Consider the following 18101-nt stretch of genomic DNA (forward strand, 5'->3'; position numbering starts at 1 on the left):
ATTCTTGTGACTTCTTCATTGTATTCTATTGTATTGCAATCTGCATGCCATAGAATTTAAATTGTAATGTGATAAAATATAATCAAAGAAATAAAAGAAGCAATAAAAATAGAATTAAAACCAATATACATATTTAATGTGATAGATGCACTCTGTCCCCCGTCTTCAATCACAAATCTGCAGTCCACCTGAATGAAGCTTGCAGGCCTGATCTGCAAGATACTGTGATTCTGTAATTCTCCAAGCTGTGTGCTAGTGGGATTTTGCATGAGCAAACAAACAAACAAACAAACAAACAACATGATTCAAATAATCATTGGAAAAGGAAGTTGCCTGGAGTGAGAAACACCAGTGTTGGTGATGTCATCAGTTGGGGACAGGCCCTGTCCCTTTCTCCCAGTAGGCACTGAACTTCTGTGGGGTGGTGGAGGATTTTGGGCCTACCTTGGGAAACCTTCCAAGATGAGAAGGCCATGGTGCAAATTAGCACCCAAACAAGATCCTCTGCAGGGGTGGCCCACCCATAAGGTGAGGTGAAGCCATTTACCTCAGGCAGCAGATCCAACCCCTTCGCTGCCCCCACAGTTGTAACTCTGCCAGCCCTGCATTGGGCTTCTCACCATCGCCATAGTGCCATTGCCCTCACCACTGCCATTGCGCCCTCACTGCTGCCGTTGTGTCGTAGCAGCACAGGTGCAGCTGAGGGTGCAATTGAGGTGGTGGGGCTGGTAGCAGTGCAGGTGTAACGGCAGGAGTCAGGCGAAGGCATGGATCTGTGTGGGTGCAGGATTGTGGGGCACATCTAAACGTTTTGCCTACAGTGGCAAAATGTCCTGGGCTGGCCTTGATCCTCTGGGTCCAAAAGGAAATCGTGGGGCCATTTCTTCTACAGTTCCTTCTCCTCCTTTTCACCAAATAGCAGACTGTTTAGCGCTGTGGTCTAAACCATTTAGCCTCTTGGGCTTGCTGATCAGAAGGTTGGCGGCTTGAATCCCCATTATCCGGAGTGAGCTCCCGTTGCTCAGTCCCAGCTCCTGCCAACCTAGCAGTTTGAAAGCACGCCAAAAAAAAGTGCAAGTAGATAAATAGGGAAGGTAAACGGCGTTTCCGTGCATTGCTCTGGTTTCAGTGTTCTGTTGTGCCAGAAGCAGCTTAGTCATGCCAGCCACATGACCTGGGAAAACTCTGTGGACAAAACGTTGGCTCCCTCGGCCAGTAAAGTGAGTTGAATGCCGCAACTCCAGAGTCAACTGTGACTGGACTTAACTGTCTGTGGTCCTTTACTATTCTTGTGGAGTGGGAGCCCCCGTCAGATTTATATTGATAAAATAAACTGTTAAGTCAGTTTGTTTGTTTATTCATTTATATCCCACCTTTCCTCCAAGGCAGTGAAGTCGGTATGTGTAGTTATTTCCCTCCTGTTTTAGTCACACAACAGTCCTGTGAGGTAAGTTAGGTTAATAAGTATAAACGGACTCAAGGTCACCCAGATAAGTTTCATGGCTGAGTAGGGATTTGAACCCTGGTTTCCCAGGTCCTAGTCCGATACTCTAACCACTGTACCACACTGACTTAGTGTGTTCTCCCCCCCCCCCCAACTCAGTGCTTGATTCTGCTTTTCTGTTCTCAGGACTTGGCGCGTCTAGGGGCTTTAGATAGTTCACACATGGGAGAGACCATCTTCTTCCATATCCTGTTGGCTTCCCCCCTTGCGCTCCTAAGATATTGTAAAAATCCTCTGCTTCCGCCAGTTAAGCTCGGATCACCTCGCCCTTAATGTTTCACAGCTGCTAAGTTTGTCTTTTAAGAGGAAACATTTGGACATATACAGTCCTGATGAGGCGAGGGGAACCAATATCACCTCATGGTGAATGCAGAAAAAGGTTGTTCTTCAATCTGGCCAGAAACATGGGATAATTTCAGCAACTCCTGGCCTGGTTAAAAAAAAAAAAAAAAAAGACAGGAGGGCTGTGTGTGCAAAGATTCAAAGTTTAGGACTAGCTTTACCATTAAGCAGAGTGAAGCAGTCGCCTCCGACAGCTGATCAATAACAAGCTGATTTTACGCTTGTTATTGATTGTTTCCCCCCCTGGTTGATTCTGGTGTTTTAATGTGCCTATAATTACTATGAAACGTAGGTGGGTGGCGACAATATCAGAAAACAATCTAACTACTTAAACTATCAAACAAACAAATGGCAAATGTGGTTCAATGAAAGTGAGTGTAAACTGATGCAAAACAATCCTAATTTTGCAGATAAGTTTATGGCGTAAGAACTGGTGGTGACTAACCAGCAGCAGTGGATGGATTTGTTAATTTTGCTTCCCTCACTTTCTCGTTTTTTGCACTCTTAAATTAAGTTCTCCACATTCACAAGCAATCTGCGTTAAAAAAAATTCTAATGAAAATTCATCAGCATTTCACTGCAAATTTCTCCTAGAAGAAGAAGAAGAAGAGTTTGGATTTGATATCCCACCTTTCACTCCCTTTAAGGAGTCTCAAAGCGGCTAACATTCTCCTTTCCCTTCCTCCCCCACAACAAACACTCTGTGAGGTGAGTGGGGCTGAGAGACTTCAGAGAAGTGTGACTGGCCCAAGGTCACCCAGCAGCTGCATGTGGAGGAGCGGGGACGCGAACCCGGTTCCCCAGATTACGAGACTACCGCTCTTAACCACTACACCACACTGGCTCTGGCATTACAAATCAATCTGGACCCTGCGATCATCACCTGAGACCTCCTTTTGCCTCATACCCTAGAGGTCTGGAGGGTGGCAACACAAGAATGGGCCTTTCCTGCAGTGGCTCCCTATTTGTGGAGTGTTCTCCCCAGGGAGGTTCACCTGAAGCCTTCTATTACACATGTTGAGGCACCAGGCAAAAGCGTTCCTTTATATAAACAGGACTTTGGCTGATTAAATGTGTTTGTGGGAGGGAAGGGTTATTGGTTATGTTGTGAACTGCCCTGTGATCTTTGGATGAAGGGCAGTATACAACTTAATTAATTAAATAAAACTAAATAATTTTTATATGCGTTCTGACTAATGAGCCCATCTTTGGAAACAATTTCCCCATATATAATGCATTTTTATATGCTATATCCACTTAGATATGATGTTTTGCATATACTTTCCTTAATATATACATATTTGTAGACATAGGTCGGGGATCTTAATTTGGATAATTTGAACTAGCAAAATTTGGATAAATGTGAATTATGAAGGGTGGCTGTTCACATATTGTTTTGGAAGGTGTGTTATTTGATAGATTCAGCTTTAAATGCACACGGAATTGAAATTATCTTCTATTTCTACTGGCCAGGAATGAGACCTTGGGGTAATTGTTGAAAACACAGACCCGGAATATGGGCTGCTATGAGCAAATGTGTGCTCCATGTTATGGATCACTAGGAAAGCGATTGAAAATATAATTGCTGTTAGTGGGATTAGACTCTCCGTGAGTCTCTGTTGGTGGGATACCTTTGTTCAAATTTATGATACCGCGCAAGCAAACATTTGGAATGCAATGTGGCTATACTTCTGGCTGCCACATCTCACAAAGGATATTGTAGAGCTGGAAAAGGTGCAGAGAAGGGCTGCCAAAAGGATCTGAGGGCTGAGCTGATTCTCCCATGAGGAAAGCTTACAATGTCTGGGGCTTTTTAGTTTAGAAATAAAGTGATTAAGGGCAGGGGTTATTTGTTTGCTTGTTTATTGAATTTATATCCTCCTCTTCCTCCCAAAGGAGCTCATGGCAGCAAACAAGTAATAAAACAACAAAAATATCTTTAGAAACATCTTCAGAAACCTTTTTTTTAAAAAAAACCTCTTTAAAAATCTTTAAAAACATCTTAGAAACAATTCCAATACAGATGTAGACTGAGAAAAATATCATCTTAAAGAGACTCATTGAAAGAGGAATGTGTGTGTGTGTGTAAAATTGTCCAGTAGCACCATAGATACCAACTAGGTTTGTTCTTAGTTGGTCTCTAAGGTGCTACTAGGTATTTTTAACTTTTTAAATATATATTTCGACTGCATCAGACCAACACGGCTACCTACCTGAAAGAGGAATGTCATCCATAGGCACCAAAAATAAAACAGAGACAGCACCTGTCTAATATTCAAGGGGAGGGATATGGTAAGAGGTGTAGATTTTCTCTCATAATACCAGAACTCATAGACATCCAAGCTGAATGTTGGCAAATTCAAGACAGAGCAAATTAAGGTCCATTATGAGGCAATGTGCTTTGAAACTTGTAAATAAACCAATGAGGTTGTTTTGCAAGTATAAAACTGGGGCATCTCAAAGCAGTATTTCCCCCTCTGTAGTGCTTTTTAAAACTTTAATATATATTTTTGTCTTACAGAGGGAACCATTTAAAAGTCTCTTACCTTGTGGAATTCCCTTCTGAGAGATATATGGCTTGCTCCATCAATCCAGGTATTTCATAATGTTTCTAAAAACCTGCCTGTGTTACCCTGCTTTTAATGGCATTTTAACATATGTTATGCAAAGTCATGTCTTATCAAAGAAAACTGCCTTATACTGAGTCAGACAGTTAGTCCATCTAGCTCAGTATTGTCTGCACTGAATGGCAGCAGCTCTCCAGGGTTTCAGATGGGATTCTCTCCCAGCTCTACCAGAAGATGTTGGGGATTGAACCTTTTGCAAGCAAAGCAGATACTTTACCTATATTTCCCATAAAAAAACAATTATTTATGTCCTCTTGGTTCTGGATGAATGGTGGGACCACAGAAAGCTGCCTCATGCTGAGCCAATCCATTAGTCCACCTACCTCAGTATGGCTTAACACAGACTGGCAGCAGCTCTCCAGGGTTTCAGCCAGGAGTCTCTCCCAGCCGTACCTGGAGATGCTGGGGATAGAAACAGACTATCTGCAAGCAAAGCAGATGCTCTACCACTGAGCTACACATCTTACCTGTTGATTTAATATGGTTGGCTTTTCCTTTTGCATTATGCATTTTAGCAGAACGCTTTGCCCTGCCTTAGTTGTCATTTTTGAAAGAAGGAGGGCATAAAAATATTTTAAGTAACTACTACTACAAAAATGACCCCCTTGCCCTCCCCCTTCAACTGCCCTCTGAAGTGGTGCAGGTTGCTTGACCGCCTCATTCGACTGCAGTTGTGCATCGGATCCTTTCCAGGATTTCCCACATGCCGTGAATTTGAACTTCAGGTTGCCTTTGCAAAGCAACCTTTCTTTGCCATCTTCTCTCCCTCTATGTGCAAGTGAACGATCCCCCTCCGCCCCCCACTCCAGCGCTGCCACCCAAAATGATTTAAGGGCAGTACATGGGCGTGTTTATTACAGAAACCAGGGAAAGGGTAGCAAAGCCGTATTTCACGTTCACTCAGGAAACGTGAGCTCGGCTTTATTAGAAAGCTCCCACTTTATCCCAAAGAGTGATCTACAGCCAAGCCCGGGTTAAATGAGACAATTCGGTGTTTGAACTCCGTAGGGGGGCGTCCAGTCGCTACAACTTGGAAAAGGGCTTTTAAAAGCCTGCGTTCGCAGAAGGTCTTTCAGGGGTTTCTTGCGTGAGGCTGAACGTTTGCAGTAGAGGGGATGTCTGTTTTATTGTGATGCGGTAGTTAAAGTGTTGGGAAGATCTGGGTTCAAATCTCCACTCATTGGGTGGCCTTGGGCCAGTCACTCTTTTTCTTTGTGTTGCTCACATGGTTGTTGAGAATGAAAAATTATTAATTTTCATTTATATGAATTCTTGCCTATTAATATTTTGCATGCACCCCTCTCTGTACTGCTTTTGAAGCCAATGGTCAGGGATGATGGGATTTGGAGTCTACTGGCTACCTACTAGGTAGGAATGTAGAAAGCGGCCTTATTATACTCAGTCCTCACGGTTCCAAATCAAGGGCTGATTTAAAGAGGCACATAGAAATCATAGAATTGTAGAGCTGGAAGCGACCTGGAGGGTCATTGAGGTCTAACCCCTTGCAATGTAGGAAATATGCAGTGGTCCCATACAGGGATTGAACCTGCAACATTTGCATAACCAGCACCATGTTCCAACCAATTGAGCAAGAGAAGACACACATGGGAAACTGCCTTTTACTGAGTCAGACGATTGGTGCACTTAGCCCAGCGTTGTCTTCACTGAGTGGCAGCTGCGCTTCAGCCCTACCTGTGCTCCTGCCACGGATTGAACTTGGGACCTTTTGCATGCAAGGCAGGTGCCCTGCCACCCTTTGACATCTCATCAGGAGAAGAATTTTTCCCAGCTCCATGAACTGAGATAAAAGACTCTCAGTGGGGATTTATCTCAGGACCTTCCGAAGGCAGAGTGTGTGCTCTGCTGCAGTGTTATGCCCCCATGACATGCTATGAACCTCTCCCCGACCCCAAATTGCACAGTGTTTTCTCCTCAGACAGAAGATGCTCAGGTATTGTCGTATTCTATAAATTTCCCCTTTCTGACAGCAGCAAAAGTCTTGGTTCAAAGGGGCACTTAAAAAAAGAAGTGGGAATTTCCCCGTGGCTGCGTGGTGATGATTCTTTAAAACAGAGAGCGAGGGAGAGAGATTTAATGCTTGCCAGCCCTTGCATTCTTCCCCCAAAGCTGCTTCTGAGAATTTAGAACAATTTAGACCTAACTGAGGGCGATGACGGGAGTTTTGCCTCCCTTGGATACAAGAACTTTGTCCCCGGAGGGTGCTGTCTGGAGCGGGAGCGGAGGAGGAGGAAGCGTCGGGTTTTGACAATCCCTCCTGTATGTGTTAATCTGGATTGTGATTGAACTTTTGGAACTGACCTTGGCATGAACTGTGTTAAAAAATCTGTGCTGGAGTGGACTGGCTTAACCTCGCTGGTTCCACTTGCTCACGAGGTCCGCGGCCTTGCTTGGTCCAATCCATTCCCTGACATATATTTGGAGGAAATGCAAGGGATTGTCAAAAAAGGTAGATAGGTCTGCTGTGTTACACACAAATGACAACATAAGGCCAAGCCCAAAGATTATTGCATTTGGCTTGAATTACTTTTGGGGTGTATGTGTGAAAGATTGCAGGGGTGAAAACAGGGACGAAAAACGGCCTTTCTGTCCTCCTAACCTTAACCTTTATGTCTCTGCAGCCACCAGCTGCATTACAGCAGCACCATTAAGCCTGGTGGTCACCATTTTTCCCCTTCCCCAACTATCCCCTCTGTGCCATTGGGCAGAAAGGGGAGGCAAATGGAGACTTCTTTCTCCGCATTCTCTTGTCATTCCTTGCAATTTTGGAGAAGGCAAGAGCCTGGGATAGCCCTGTCAGCAGAGCATGACACTCTTAATCTCAGAATCGTGGATACGAGCCCTTCATCGGGCAAAAAATTCCTGCATTGGGGGTTGGACTGGATGGACCCCCCAGTCTCTTCCAACTCTACAGTTCTGTGCTTCTAAGTCAGGGGTGGGGAGCCTCAGCCGTGGGTCCTGACTGTGGCCCTCTGGTTCTCTCTCTGGACCTCTGCCTTCTCCCCAGATCGTACCACTCACCGGCCTGCTTTGTATCCTTCTTGGGTGTTTTTGTCTGACTGGAATGTCTCCTTGAATTCTGATAATGCCTCTCGCATGTCTGGATGTAGGATAGAGTAGGATAGACACTAGACACCTAGTGTCTAGAAACTAGGTGGCATTTACATTTGTTGCGCCACTCGTTTTTGCCTTTGTCCACCTCTAGCATGTGGCACTTGGGAGGTTGCTCAGAAGAAAATGTGGTCCTTGGGTTGAGTGGCTAGGCAGTAGCTGTGAGGAGAAGGGCCAAAGGCCTCTGGGGGAGCTTAGCAGTGCCGCTATCCTGATATGGGCCTGATTATGCCAACAGTGATGCTTATATATGAATCACTGGTGATGGGGACGCTTCTTGACTGGAAAGACCAGGATTCATGCAGATAGACAAGAAACCCAACATCCTCTGATGGCCAAGTTAATCCTACTCCTTCTGCAGCTGTATCAGGAACAACTCATTTATCCAGCCACATGCAGAGCCAGGGCTGAATTACCCCCAGATACTCAGCAGAGGGGGGACGCGGGTGGCGCTGTGGGTAAAACCTCAGTGCCTAGGACTTGCTGATCATAAGGTCGGCGGTTCAAATCCCCGCGGCGGGGGTTGAGCTCCCGTCGTTCGGTCCCAGCTCCTGCCCACCTAGCAGTTCGAAAGCACCCCTAAGTGTAAGTAGATAAATAGGTACCGCTTTATAGCGGGAAGGTAAACGGTGTTTCCGTGTGTGGCACTGGTGCTGGCTCGCCAGCTGCAGCTTCGTCACGCTGACAACGTGACCCGGAAGTGTCTTCGGACGGCGCCAGCTCCCGGCCTCTTGAGCGAGATGAGTGCGCAACCCTAGAGTCGGTCATGACTGGCCTGTACGGGCAGGGGTACCTTTACCTTTTACTCAGCAGAGGCTTTTTAAAAAAGAGGCAAGGACAGAACAGGGCATCATCCAGGGCGGTGGAAGCCAGTTCTATGGGTGGTGAGTTCTTTGAGCTCTGGGGAGTCTACGCAATTCTTTTGTGTGTGTTCCATGAAGTGTTCTCTCACCACATGTTGTTTGGGAGTGACTGTTGCCCATTTTGATGGGGGCTATTCCTGGAGAAAATACGCAGAGATTAAAGAGACTCTGAGAATTTCCCATTTATTAGCATGGTTGCAATTTTGAAAGAAAGGGAAAGAGATTGGGGATAGAACAAAAATTTTGTAAACCCAATATTTTAGTGGTTTCTTATGTAGACGCATAGACAATTCTTTTTCTCGCCATCTGGGACATGCTAAGCCTATAGTGCTGAGACAAAGAGCAAATGTCATTTTTTTTTTTAAAAAAAATTATTTTTCACAAAAGAAGAAAAAAATAGGTCAATTTTCCATCCGCTACAAAGCTGAGGAAGCGTTAAAAGATTTGTGGGTTAGGATGTGTTTCCTTTTCGCTGTGTGACTCAAGATGCCTTGTTCTTTCTGAAGAACCTTACCTGTCTTTATAAGTCCCTATAAAAAACACAAAATGAAACGAAAGGACCTTGTAGAGATAGTGAGACTTAAGAGGAGCTTGCAGGGCCACTGAGAGGCAGGTACAGGGAATACCAGGCCCACAGCCACTGGCACACACAGATTCTGAAGTTCCATTTTTAAAAGAGCGTCTCTAGCCCCTCTAGAAAGAAAGTTCCAAAATAAAATATGAAGGTTTCTTTCTAAGCAACTTCTGTGTGATGAAACAGCTTGGCTGCTCCTGCCTGCCTGTTTTTTAAATAGCCAATAAGTGAAGTCAGAGTTGTGCTTGGCAAGTGAGCTCTTTGGACACCAGGCTGCACCAGGCCGCACCAAAAATAAAGGCAAATGAAAAATGTGAAAACTTTGCAAAGAGGGTTAGGCTCAGGCACTCATTAAGAATTCACTGTATAGTTAACTGAGAGTGCAGTGGTACTACTCAGAAGTAAATCTCTTTGTGTTTAATGGGTTTACTTCCAGGTATGCGGGTACAGGTATGTGGGCACCTGGCTACTGGCCACTTGCGACCAGGTGAAGATGCCTGGGTGCCAGAATGGTGCCTGACGTCTCCACCATCTGGAGTTGCGTGCCTGGGGATCCTTGGATCTTGGCTGTTTTCACACACTAGCAACACATCTTGTAGAATTCTATCCATTTTATTTTATCTGCACAATCAAAATGAACGATTCTGGCCGCAAGATGGCAACTAGGCATTCCGTTTTAGCGACTGTAAACCTGGTGTCTAGCTTATATATCTGAGTTTCTAACACTGGGCAGTTGGCCATGAACCAGGGATGCTGTGCCACAGGTGGTACAGAGCTGGAAGCAGAAGGGCTGTAGCTCTGGGACAGAGCACCTGCCTTGCATGTAGAAGTTCCGAGGTTCAATCCCTGGCAGCCTCTCCAGGGAGGGCTGGGAAAGGCTTCCTGCCTGAAATTCTGGCAAGCTGCTGCTAGTCTGTGTGGACAGTGCTGGGCTAGATGCACCAATGATCTGACTCTGTCTAAAGCAACTTTATAGATTCTTTGTAGCCCACAGCCTCCACCGACACCACCGAAATGACCTTGGCACAAAAATATAAACAAGATCCTTTCACCACAGAGATTTATTTAAGATTACATGCATTTTTGGATAAGATAGGAGGAGTTCCAAGGAACAATGTTATAATAGTTCAACGAGAAGGATTTCCCACTGGAGTTAATCAGATGAAGTACGTTTCTAAAATACATGGAATCATCAGAGATCATCCTTCCCAAGGACAAAAGAAAAGAGAAGATACTTCCTTTGCTTGTAATACTCCTGGTATCAATTTAAAATCTTGCCGGGATGAAGAAACAAGATCAGTATTGCAAAGAAACCAGTGTCCCCTTTGGAGCTTGTCCTCCAATATATCCCCTTCCAGTAATCAATCTGTCACTGTTTCATACATTTGCAAAGTGTTGCATGCTGACAGCCTCAATTTATATGGGCCTCATTCTTCAGAATTATGACGCCATTTCCCAAATAAGGGTAGCAGCTTTAATTGTTACAGAATGAAGGCTAGCAGTAGATTCAGGTTTAGAGACGCGAGTCTCCTTTTGACAAGGGTAGGTAACCCTGTGGCTCTCCGGACATTGCCGGACTACAACTCCCATCATCCCTGATCACTGACTGTGCTGGCTGGGGCAGATGGAAGTTAAAGTCCCGCAACAGCTGCTGGGCCACAGATGTTTCCCTCATCTGAGGTTTACGGATGATGCGCGGAGTGGGGAAGCAGATTATGGTTACAAGAACATAAAAGTTGCTTAAAATACTTATTCGAAACAGCCATTTCCCTGTACTAGAAAAGCCATTAGGATTAAAAGAGGAGAGTCTCGTTTATATATTGCACGGTGCAGCAAATCAGAAATTTGTTCATACAGTTCTGGAAGTGCGGAAAGCGGACATGGCGTTGGTTAGGGTGACAAGAACCACCCAGCATCGGAGCCAGCCACTGGGGTGAATGCACATCAAGAGTTTATCTGGCACATCATATCGTTGGCCTGCAGGATTATTGTTATTTTGCTTCAGGAACGCCAGGAGTTGTTTACGGGAAGCCTGTCGGGAAGAGGCTCAATGGCTGGCTCTCGTTGGTCGGGAGAGGCGACCGGTATCCGTCGAAGGTGCGTGGAATGCTTCCGCTGGTGGAGCCCGAGCTATTGCTGAGCGTCTCGATGCTTCCTTCTCGCTGTAGCTCTGTAGTGGGGAGAGAAAAGGTGGCACCACTCTGGTCAGTGCTTCAGGTAAAAAGAGAGAGGACAGACATTAGAAGGCCATGGAGGGGCTTACAAGGGTGTGTGTAACTGGGCTTGGTTGGGCTTGGTTTACATTCGCCTGTCGGGTACAAGGTAGGTTTGTGTGTGGTGTCCCTCCCCCACATTTTAGGAGATATGAATAACTTCAAACACTCCCCCCCCCAGCTACCTCTCATGGCCAGTCCAGGTTTATTTGTACCATTTGTTACATTTATATTCCTCCAAGGAGTTCAAGTGTGCATGGTTCTCCCTTCTCTGTTTTATTCCTACAAAAGCTGAAGAGGCCAGAGACCATCTTGGCTGTGAGTCCTGGGAGATCTGCTCCCTTCCTTGCAGGCCTTTTCCACCTGGCGTGGGAGGGTGGGGCCCGGACTGACTCCAGCTACAAAAGGTGAGGTTGCTGAACAGACCCTTAGGCTGGGGTGTTTGGGTTTCTTTGTTGAGCGCTGCTGGTTTTTTGTATTTTTATTTTAGATTTTGTTGTGATTTATGTGGGAATTGTTCAGTTTGGTTTTGCATTTTTTAATGATTCATTTATCGATTTTTGACTACTTTTGCTATGTTGTGGTTATGTATTTGTTTCATGTTGTAAGCCGCCTTGAGCATGGTTTGAACTGTGGAAAGGCAGCGTACAGATAAAATTACGCATGTGTGTATGTATCTCCTTATTCTCCCATGAGATCAGGGATTGCAAAACTGCAGTGTAGCTCTGCAATGAGTAGCATATTCCGCACTAATGCTGGTCTTATCCTGTCTGATTTGGCTCCTTTTATCTCCCCCTCGCGCACAGCTGGCTCTGGTTAAACATCTCGCGTCACTCCACGGGTCGCCGTCAGCAGGGAGACGGAATGTGGGCAACAGCTCCGCCCAAACATTGCTTTTTTGGCTTCTGAACTCCTTACAAGGTTCCCTGTCTCTTCCTTTAAAGAAAAAACAAACCCCCAACAACCTAGTATTGATTTTTATGCCAATGTTGCATTTCTTTTTTTCTTTTTTAACAGAAAGAAGGAAAAAGCAAGGTTGGGAACAGGGAAGCAGATGTTAATATTTGCTGAATCCTGCTTGTCTGTGAAGATGGATGAGTGACCTGCTTGCCAAAGCAGAGAGAAGCTTTTTGGGGTGAGGAAGAGGTGATCTGAGGGGCAGCGGAAGCTGGTCTATTAGGGCAAATGGGGCAGTGCCTGCCCTCAGCCAGCCCCTTCTTCCTGCCTTCTTTCTTACAGCCAGCCCAGGGGATGGCACTGGCTGAAACTTCCCTTAGTCTTGGTTTTGCCCTTCTATGGAGGAGGACAGGGACAAAGCTATATCTAGTTGGCTCCGCCTGCCATCGGCACTTGCTTCCCCTATCTCTGGCTCCACCTACTGTTGGCCTCCCAGTTTCCTGCCTTACCAGTCCTAAAGGGCACCAGCTGCCACTGCTGAAGGGCAGAAATGTTAGGATACATTTCAGGGGATGAAGCAGTAGCTCAGTAGCAGAGCTTCAGCCCCCTTCATTAAGATGACACATGGAAAGCCCCAAGTTCATCCCTGGCGTTTCCAGGTTGGGCTCAGAAAGGCTCTGGTCTGAAACCACAGAGGTCATAGAATTAGATGAGGACATCTGGTCCAACCCACTCATTGCAAGAACCTTGCAATGACAGCCTGCCTGCAGGGTGGCCCTTATCCCTCCACAGGACAGGGCACCACCTCCTGAGTCAGCCTGCTTTGCTGTCAAACTGCTTTCATTGGTAGGAAGTTTCTCCTAATGCACGGGTAGCGTTGGACTATAAGTCCCATGAGTCCCAGCCAGCATGGTAATTGGGAAGGGATGATGGGAGCCGTGGTCCGAATATTTACCCAAAGACTGCTTCTCTGCCATTTCCAGTCACAACTTCTAGTCTTGCCCCCTGGCGCAAGAAAGAGCCATTTTTCTCCATCTGCTGTATGGCAGCCCCTCTGATACTTGGAGCCTGCTGTTGTGTTTCCCCTTGTCCTTCTCTACGCCAGGCTAAATAGGCCCACCTCTTCCAACCATTTTTCTTCTTGGTTTTGAGACCCCGCCCCCCCCATTCTCCTGGTCCCTCCTCCTTTGGGCACACTCACCAGTGCCCTTGTTAAACTGTGCTGCCCAGAATGAGCATGGGACTCCTGATCCACCCACCCCAGCACTGAAGGTGCCAACAGTGCCCCACCTACATGTCAGGGCTAGAGCACCTGTAACCCCCCAGACATTGTTGGACATTGACTCCCACTGGCCCTAGACAGCATGGCCAATGTTCAGGCTCTCACGTTGTGATGGCCACCAACTTGGATAGCTTTGAAAAAGTGGGTGAGACAAATTCATGGTGGATAAGACTATCAGTGTCTGTTAGCCATTGTGGCTGTATACTACCTCCAGTGTCAGAGGCGATACTGGTTGCTGGGAATCACAAGGGGGAGGGTTGCTATTGCATTCCAGTTCTGCTTGAGGGCTTCCCATTGGGGCACTTGGTTGGCCATTGTGAGAACAGGATGGTGGACTAGATGGGCCTTTGGCCTGATCCAGCTGCAGGCTAAGTTCCAATGATGGGAGCTGTAGTCCAGCAACATCTGGAGGGCAGCAGGTTCCCCGCCAGTAATCCAGGAAGCTCACAAGTTGTGATCGCCACCATCTGCTGGGAACCCTCAGAAGCAGCTTCCCATCTTTCTGCCCTTCTTATTCCAACATTGTGTGTCAGGCTGCCTCTTGCGTTGAGAATCCCTCCACTTTTGCCCTGGCTAAATACCCTTTGCCTTTTCTGTTCAACAGCTGGTGTGCATGCCTCTCCCTCAACCTCTTTTGACCTGTTTCCTCCCACAGTTCTGTAGATGACAAGCTTAATTCCCCGCCCCCAGTAAGTATTTTTGGCACAGGCAGATCAATACCAAGAGCTCTTAGTACTTGCCACGGGACACCCAACCAAAGCAAGAAAGCGTGAAAAAGAGACATTTAAAGAGAGAGAGAGAACAACCACCCCACCTCCACTTTCAAGGTGAGAACGATTGTGAACGGCAGCACCAGCACAGTGGAAGCCTCATCAGCCCAAGAGCAACCAGTTAAGCAGTCGGCGCAGCAGAGGTTTGACATGCTTGAAACTCAGAGTTGAACCAAATATTGGGGAAACACAAGGGACAGTCAAGGAGGCAGGAAGTTATATATTCTGAGCAGGCGGTTAAAGAAAGCTAAGTGCAAATATATATGGGTGAAGAGTTCCCGCAAGAATTTTTTTCCAGTCAAAATTCATTGCACCTGACTCTAAATTCTCACCAGGTGAAATCAGATGACAAATCATGATGGACTGTCCTATGGCATAATGAGATGGGAATGAGGCAGTAGAGTCCCAGGGCAGCAGACTGGACTGTACCACTTTTGACTGGCAGGCGGGAGAATCATGTTTGTGAGTAACAGCAGCACATCTGCTGCTATGATAGGCAGGGTGAGTTTGGGTGGTGGTGGTGGTACAAAGACCCTCCAGGGATTGGGGGTTGGTCTAGGACCAGGGAGGCGCAGGTTGAGCTCCTCAGTCAGCCATGAAGCTCACTGGCTGACGTGGAGTTAATCACCGTCTTTCTCAGCCTAGCTACAAATTCTTGAATCTGTTCTCATAGGATGGCTTTGAAAGGATATTAAGAGAAGGGTGGAAGAGAAGGCTATTGATGAGACATCATCATGAGAGGTCTGCCGTAGAGGGGCTGCTTTCCCTCCGGGGGAACATTCTGGGGGCCGCTTGCCAGTAATTGGTGGGGCCTGAGGCTGGATCCGTAACTGTGACACTTATTTTTCACAGCAGGCTACATTCCAAGCCATGCTAAAGCCAGAGGTTTTACATCCTACCGTGCTATCCTCCTTTAAAGAACAGGAGAGACCAGTGCCAATCACCATGCACCTATCGCCCGCCTTACATGTGCAGTAGCTACATTGTAGCCCTGAACATATCCCAAAAGTTGGACTACCAGAAGCCCATAGGACCCTCAGAACCAGAAAGAGATGGGGAAGGAGAGAGCGAGCGGTTGAAGAGATTGGGAACATCCACCTGGAGTCGTTCTAGGTACAGCGGAACTTGCCTGCATCGCCTCTCTGGAAATTATTGAAGTGGGATGGCGATACTTACCTTACTTTGAAGGGCATCTTTTGACTTCGTGGATGGAAGAGAGCACTGGATGTGGCTGGATGTTTGCGTTTTTGTTTTAAAAAACAGGAATTACCTTCTCAACCTTACAGGTGGTCCTGCTACATTTGGCCTGAGGTGTTTGGGAGTGCTTGCGTTTGGATGCGGCGATGGTTGCAGTGCCTGTTCTGTGGATAAACAGAGTGCTGTGTTCATTTGGAGGGGGGACTGTGACATTTTTTCTAAAGAAACCCCAAAGCAGTAAAGATGTTTAGAGAAGGTGAAATTTGCTGCAAGTTTGGAGGTTTGGTTATTTGTCATTAAGGAGTGGGACTTGGAATATTGAGACTTGGAATATTGGGGTGGGGAAGCTTTTTCAGCCTGAAGGTCACATTCCTTTCTGGGCAGCTACCCAGAGTTCCCATGGATGGGGCCAGGTGCAAAATTGGGTGGAGCGATGAGTAAATTTTACAGTGGGCTAGTTTCTACGCATGCTCCTCTCTCTCGACCCTCCACCCAGGCAAGCAAGAGGCATTAATAGAGTTAAAATACACATCTCAGCCAGGCAAAGAAGCACAGAGAGGGTGCAGGAGGGCTAGTGAGGGATGTGGCTTGCAGAGATGGTGTGGGGTATGGGGAGAGTCTCGAGGGCCAGACAGAAAGGCTTGGAGGACCATGTTTGGTTTCTGGACCTGAAGCTCATTGGTGGTGTTGAGGGGAACAGGTTGGAGAAGATTGGTAGAAAATGCCTAGTTAGCTGGAAGAAGGTAGAAAATACCTAGTTAGTCTGACATACTATAAGGCCAGGGATGAGGGACCTGTGGCTCTCCAGATGTTCTCAGGCTCCATTCTCAATGGCCAGCAGTCAGGGATTATCATTATTTTACCAATTTATACAATGGCAGTTGCAGTCCAGCAAAATCCGTAGAGCCAGAAGTTCTGCATCCCTGTACTAAGCCAACCCCTGTGTCCTTGCATTAGTCTTCCTGGGTAAGTGGAGAAAAAACCTTAAATTGGCGGCTGGGACAGAGTCTGAGAACAGCTGGATATAACGAATTTTCATTCGCCTTTGCTGTTAGGATCTTCTTGGAACATGGAGTTGCCATCAGTCATTATCTTTTGTCTGACTGAGACCCAGAAGCCATCAAAGGACTCCACGGAAATCTTAAAAGGAAAGAAGGTCCCGGCTGGCTTTGCTTAAACCTGAAACCATTTTTATACGGGACATTAATCCGGGGCCTGCTCAGAAACTCTATGGAGTCCTCCGTTGCCTGGAACACTCATAAATTGTTCTGCCTCTCTCCACTTTCTCCCCCCCCCCTTTCTGTCTTTCTCTCTTTCTTTCTCTCTCAACTGTGGAATCTGCTCTCTGGTGTATTAGCTCTCCTAATGGTTTTTCCTTTCCCTGACAGAAGGAATTGCTGAGCAGAAGATTCAAGAAATATCCTACTTGGGAATGAAGAGGGAGGATACTGGGGGACAGGGAGAAAGGGACTTGCTCCAAAAGCTGTTCCGCCCGCCCTGCCAGGGTTGCACCGTTTCCTGCAGAGGTGCAGGGTGGACGAAATGATACAATGACAGTCGGGGCCGATGTGTTGGCGGCGGGGGAAGCAGAGTGGCGGCAGGCACAACTTCGGATCCCAGGATTCTCCTTCCTCCTCTCCACCTGTCACGACGCATTAGGCTCAAGCGTGCCCGGCTTGCCGAAGGAGTGACCCCAGACTGAATGGGAGAGCGCTGGTGGAAAGAACTCTAATTGTAGCCTCGTTTTCACACGTCAGTCACTTTTCACAGCGCTGGGCTTTCTGAAGCTCGACTAATGTTCCTCCCCCCCTTCAAATCCCAGTGCTGAATTACACTGAGATGCACCCTGACGATGGCGTTTCTAAAAGGAACAAGACCTCCAATGGTGGCAGGAGTGGGGACAATGGGAAGTGGCGCCTGCTGGCCTGGTGAGCTTATCCACCTGTCCACCCTGCTCTTCCTAGAAGTTCAGGCACCGTTCAGGTCATTCATTCGAGTCACATACTGCCCTGTGCACAAGCCTTAGGGTGGCTTATGACTAAATCAGATAAAATTAAAAGAATACATGTGTGAACCCCCACACCCTTAAATTAACAACACAACTCATAACAAGCCACCAAACTGCAATTTACTCATCTAACTAAGCCATTTGTCCAATTAGGTTTCCTGCAAATTCCAGCTAGAAAGTGTGTCTTAACCAGTCACCTTAAACTATGAAGAGGTGAGGCCAGGCATACCTCAGTAGGGAGTGAGTTTCACAGGCAAGGAACCACCACTGAAAAGTCCCTTCCTTGGCGCCTTAAACCATGCTTACTTGAGTATAAGAACAGCCAAGAGGGCCTCATCTTTCAACAAACTGGCAGGTTGATATGAGATATGGGAAGAAAGGTTCAGGGGAATCTTTAAGGAATCCATAACTCCCTGATTTCTGCCCCTCCCCATGATTTTAGACAAATTATGTCCCTCCTATAGCCTTCTAAAACATTAATTGAGGAAGCCAAGGCATCATCTGACCCCCCTCTTACTCAGATACTCAGCTCAGGGTAGAGTGAATTGATTCATCCTCACAGCAACCCTATAAACAGAATACTTTGTTAAGCACATCCACAAAGACTAGAAACTTTAGTTTTTCTCTCCTGAAACAGAATACAGTGGTACCTTGGTTTAAGAATAGCTTAGTTTATGAACAACTTGGATTAAGAA

The 18101-nt window shown here is 46.5% G+C and overlaps 1 protein-coding gene and 1 long non-coding RNA gene across 5 annotated transcripts in view; one reads left to right on the forward strand and one right to left on the reverse strand.

Annotated features, from left to right (window-relative positions):
- LOC307204318 overlaps positions 1–16679 on the forward strand; it is a 43851-nt gene extending 27172 nt beyond the window's left edge. Inside the window, exons 3-7 of the long non-coding RNA XR_013833573.1 lie at positions 4368–4441; positions 10027–11136; positions 11544–12173; positions 12270–15314; positions 16454–16679. This is a non-coding gene — a long non-coding RNA (uncharacterized lncRNA). The remainder of the gene's footprint in view (positions 1–4367; positions 4442–10026; positions 11137–11543; positions 12174–12269; positions 15315–16453) is intronic.
- Positions 10083–18101, reverse strand: part of BCAS3 (BCAS3 microtubule associated cell migration factor) — a 467999-nt gene continuing 459980 nt past the window's right edge. For 2 of the 4 annotated variants that reach the window (XM_079955511.1, XM_079955513.1), the window contains one exon: positions 10083–11209. In XM_079955511.1, the coding sequence (XP_079811637.1) occupies positions 11061–11209 (149 nt within the window). In that variant the 3' untranslated portion in view covers positions 10083–11060. Of the gene's footprint in view, positions 11210–15471; positions 15563–18101 lie in introns of all 4 variants that reach the window. The other 2 variants (XM_079955512.1, XM_079955514.1) reach the window with 2 other exon arrangements.

The sequence above is a fragment of the Podarcis cretensis genome, assembly GCF_951804945.1.
Source record: "Podarcis cretensis genome assembly, chromosome: 15".
Classification (NCBI taxonomy): Eukaryota; Metazoa; Chordata; class Lepidosauria; order Squamata; family Lacertidae; genus Podarcis; species Podarcis cretensis.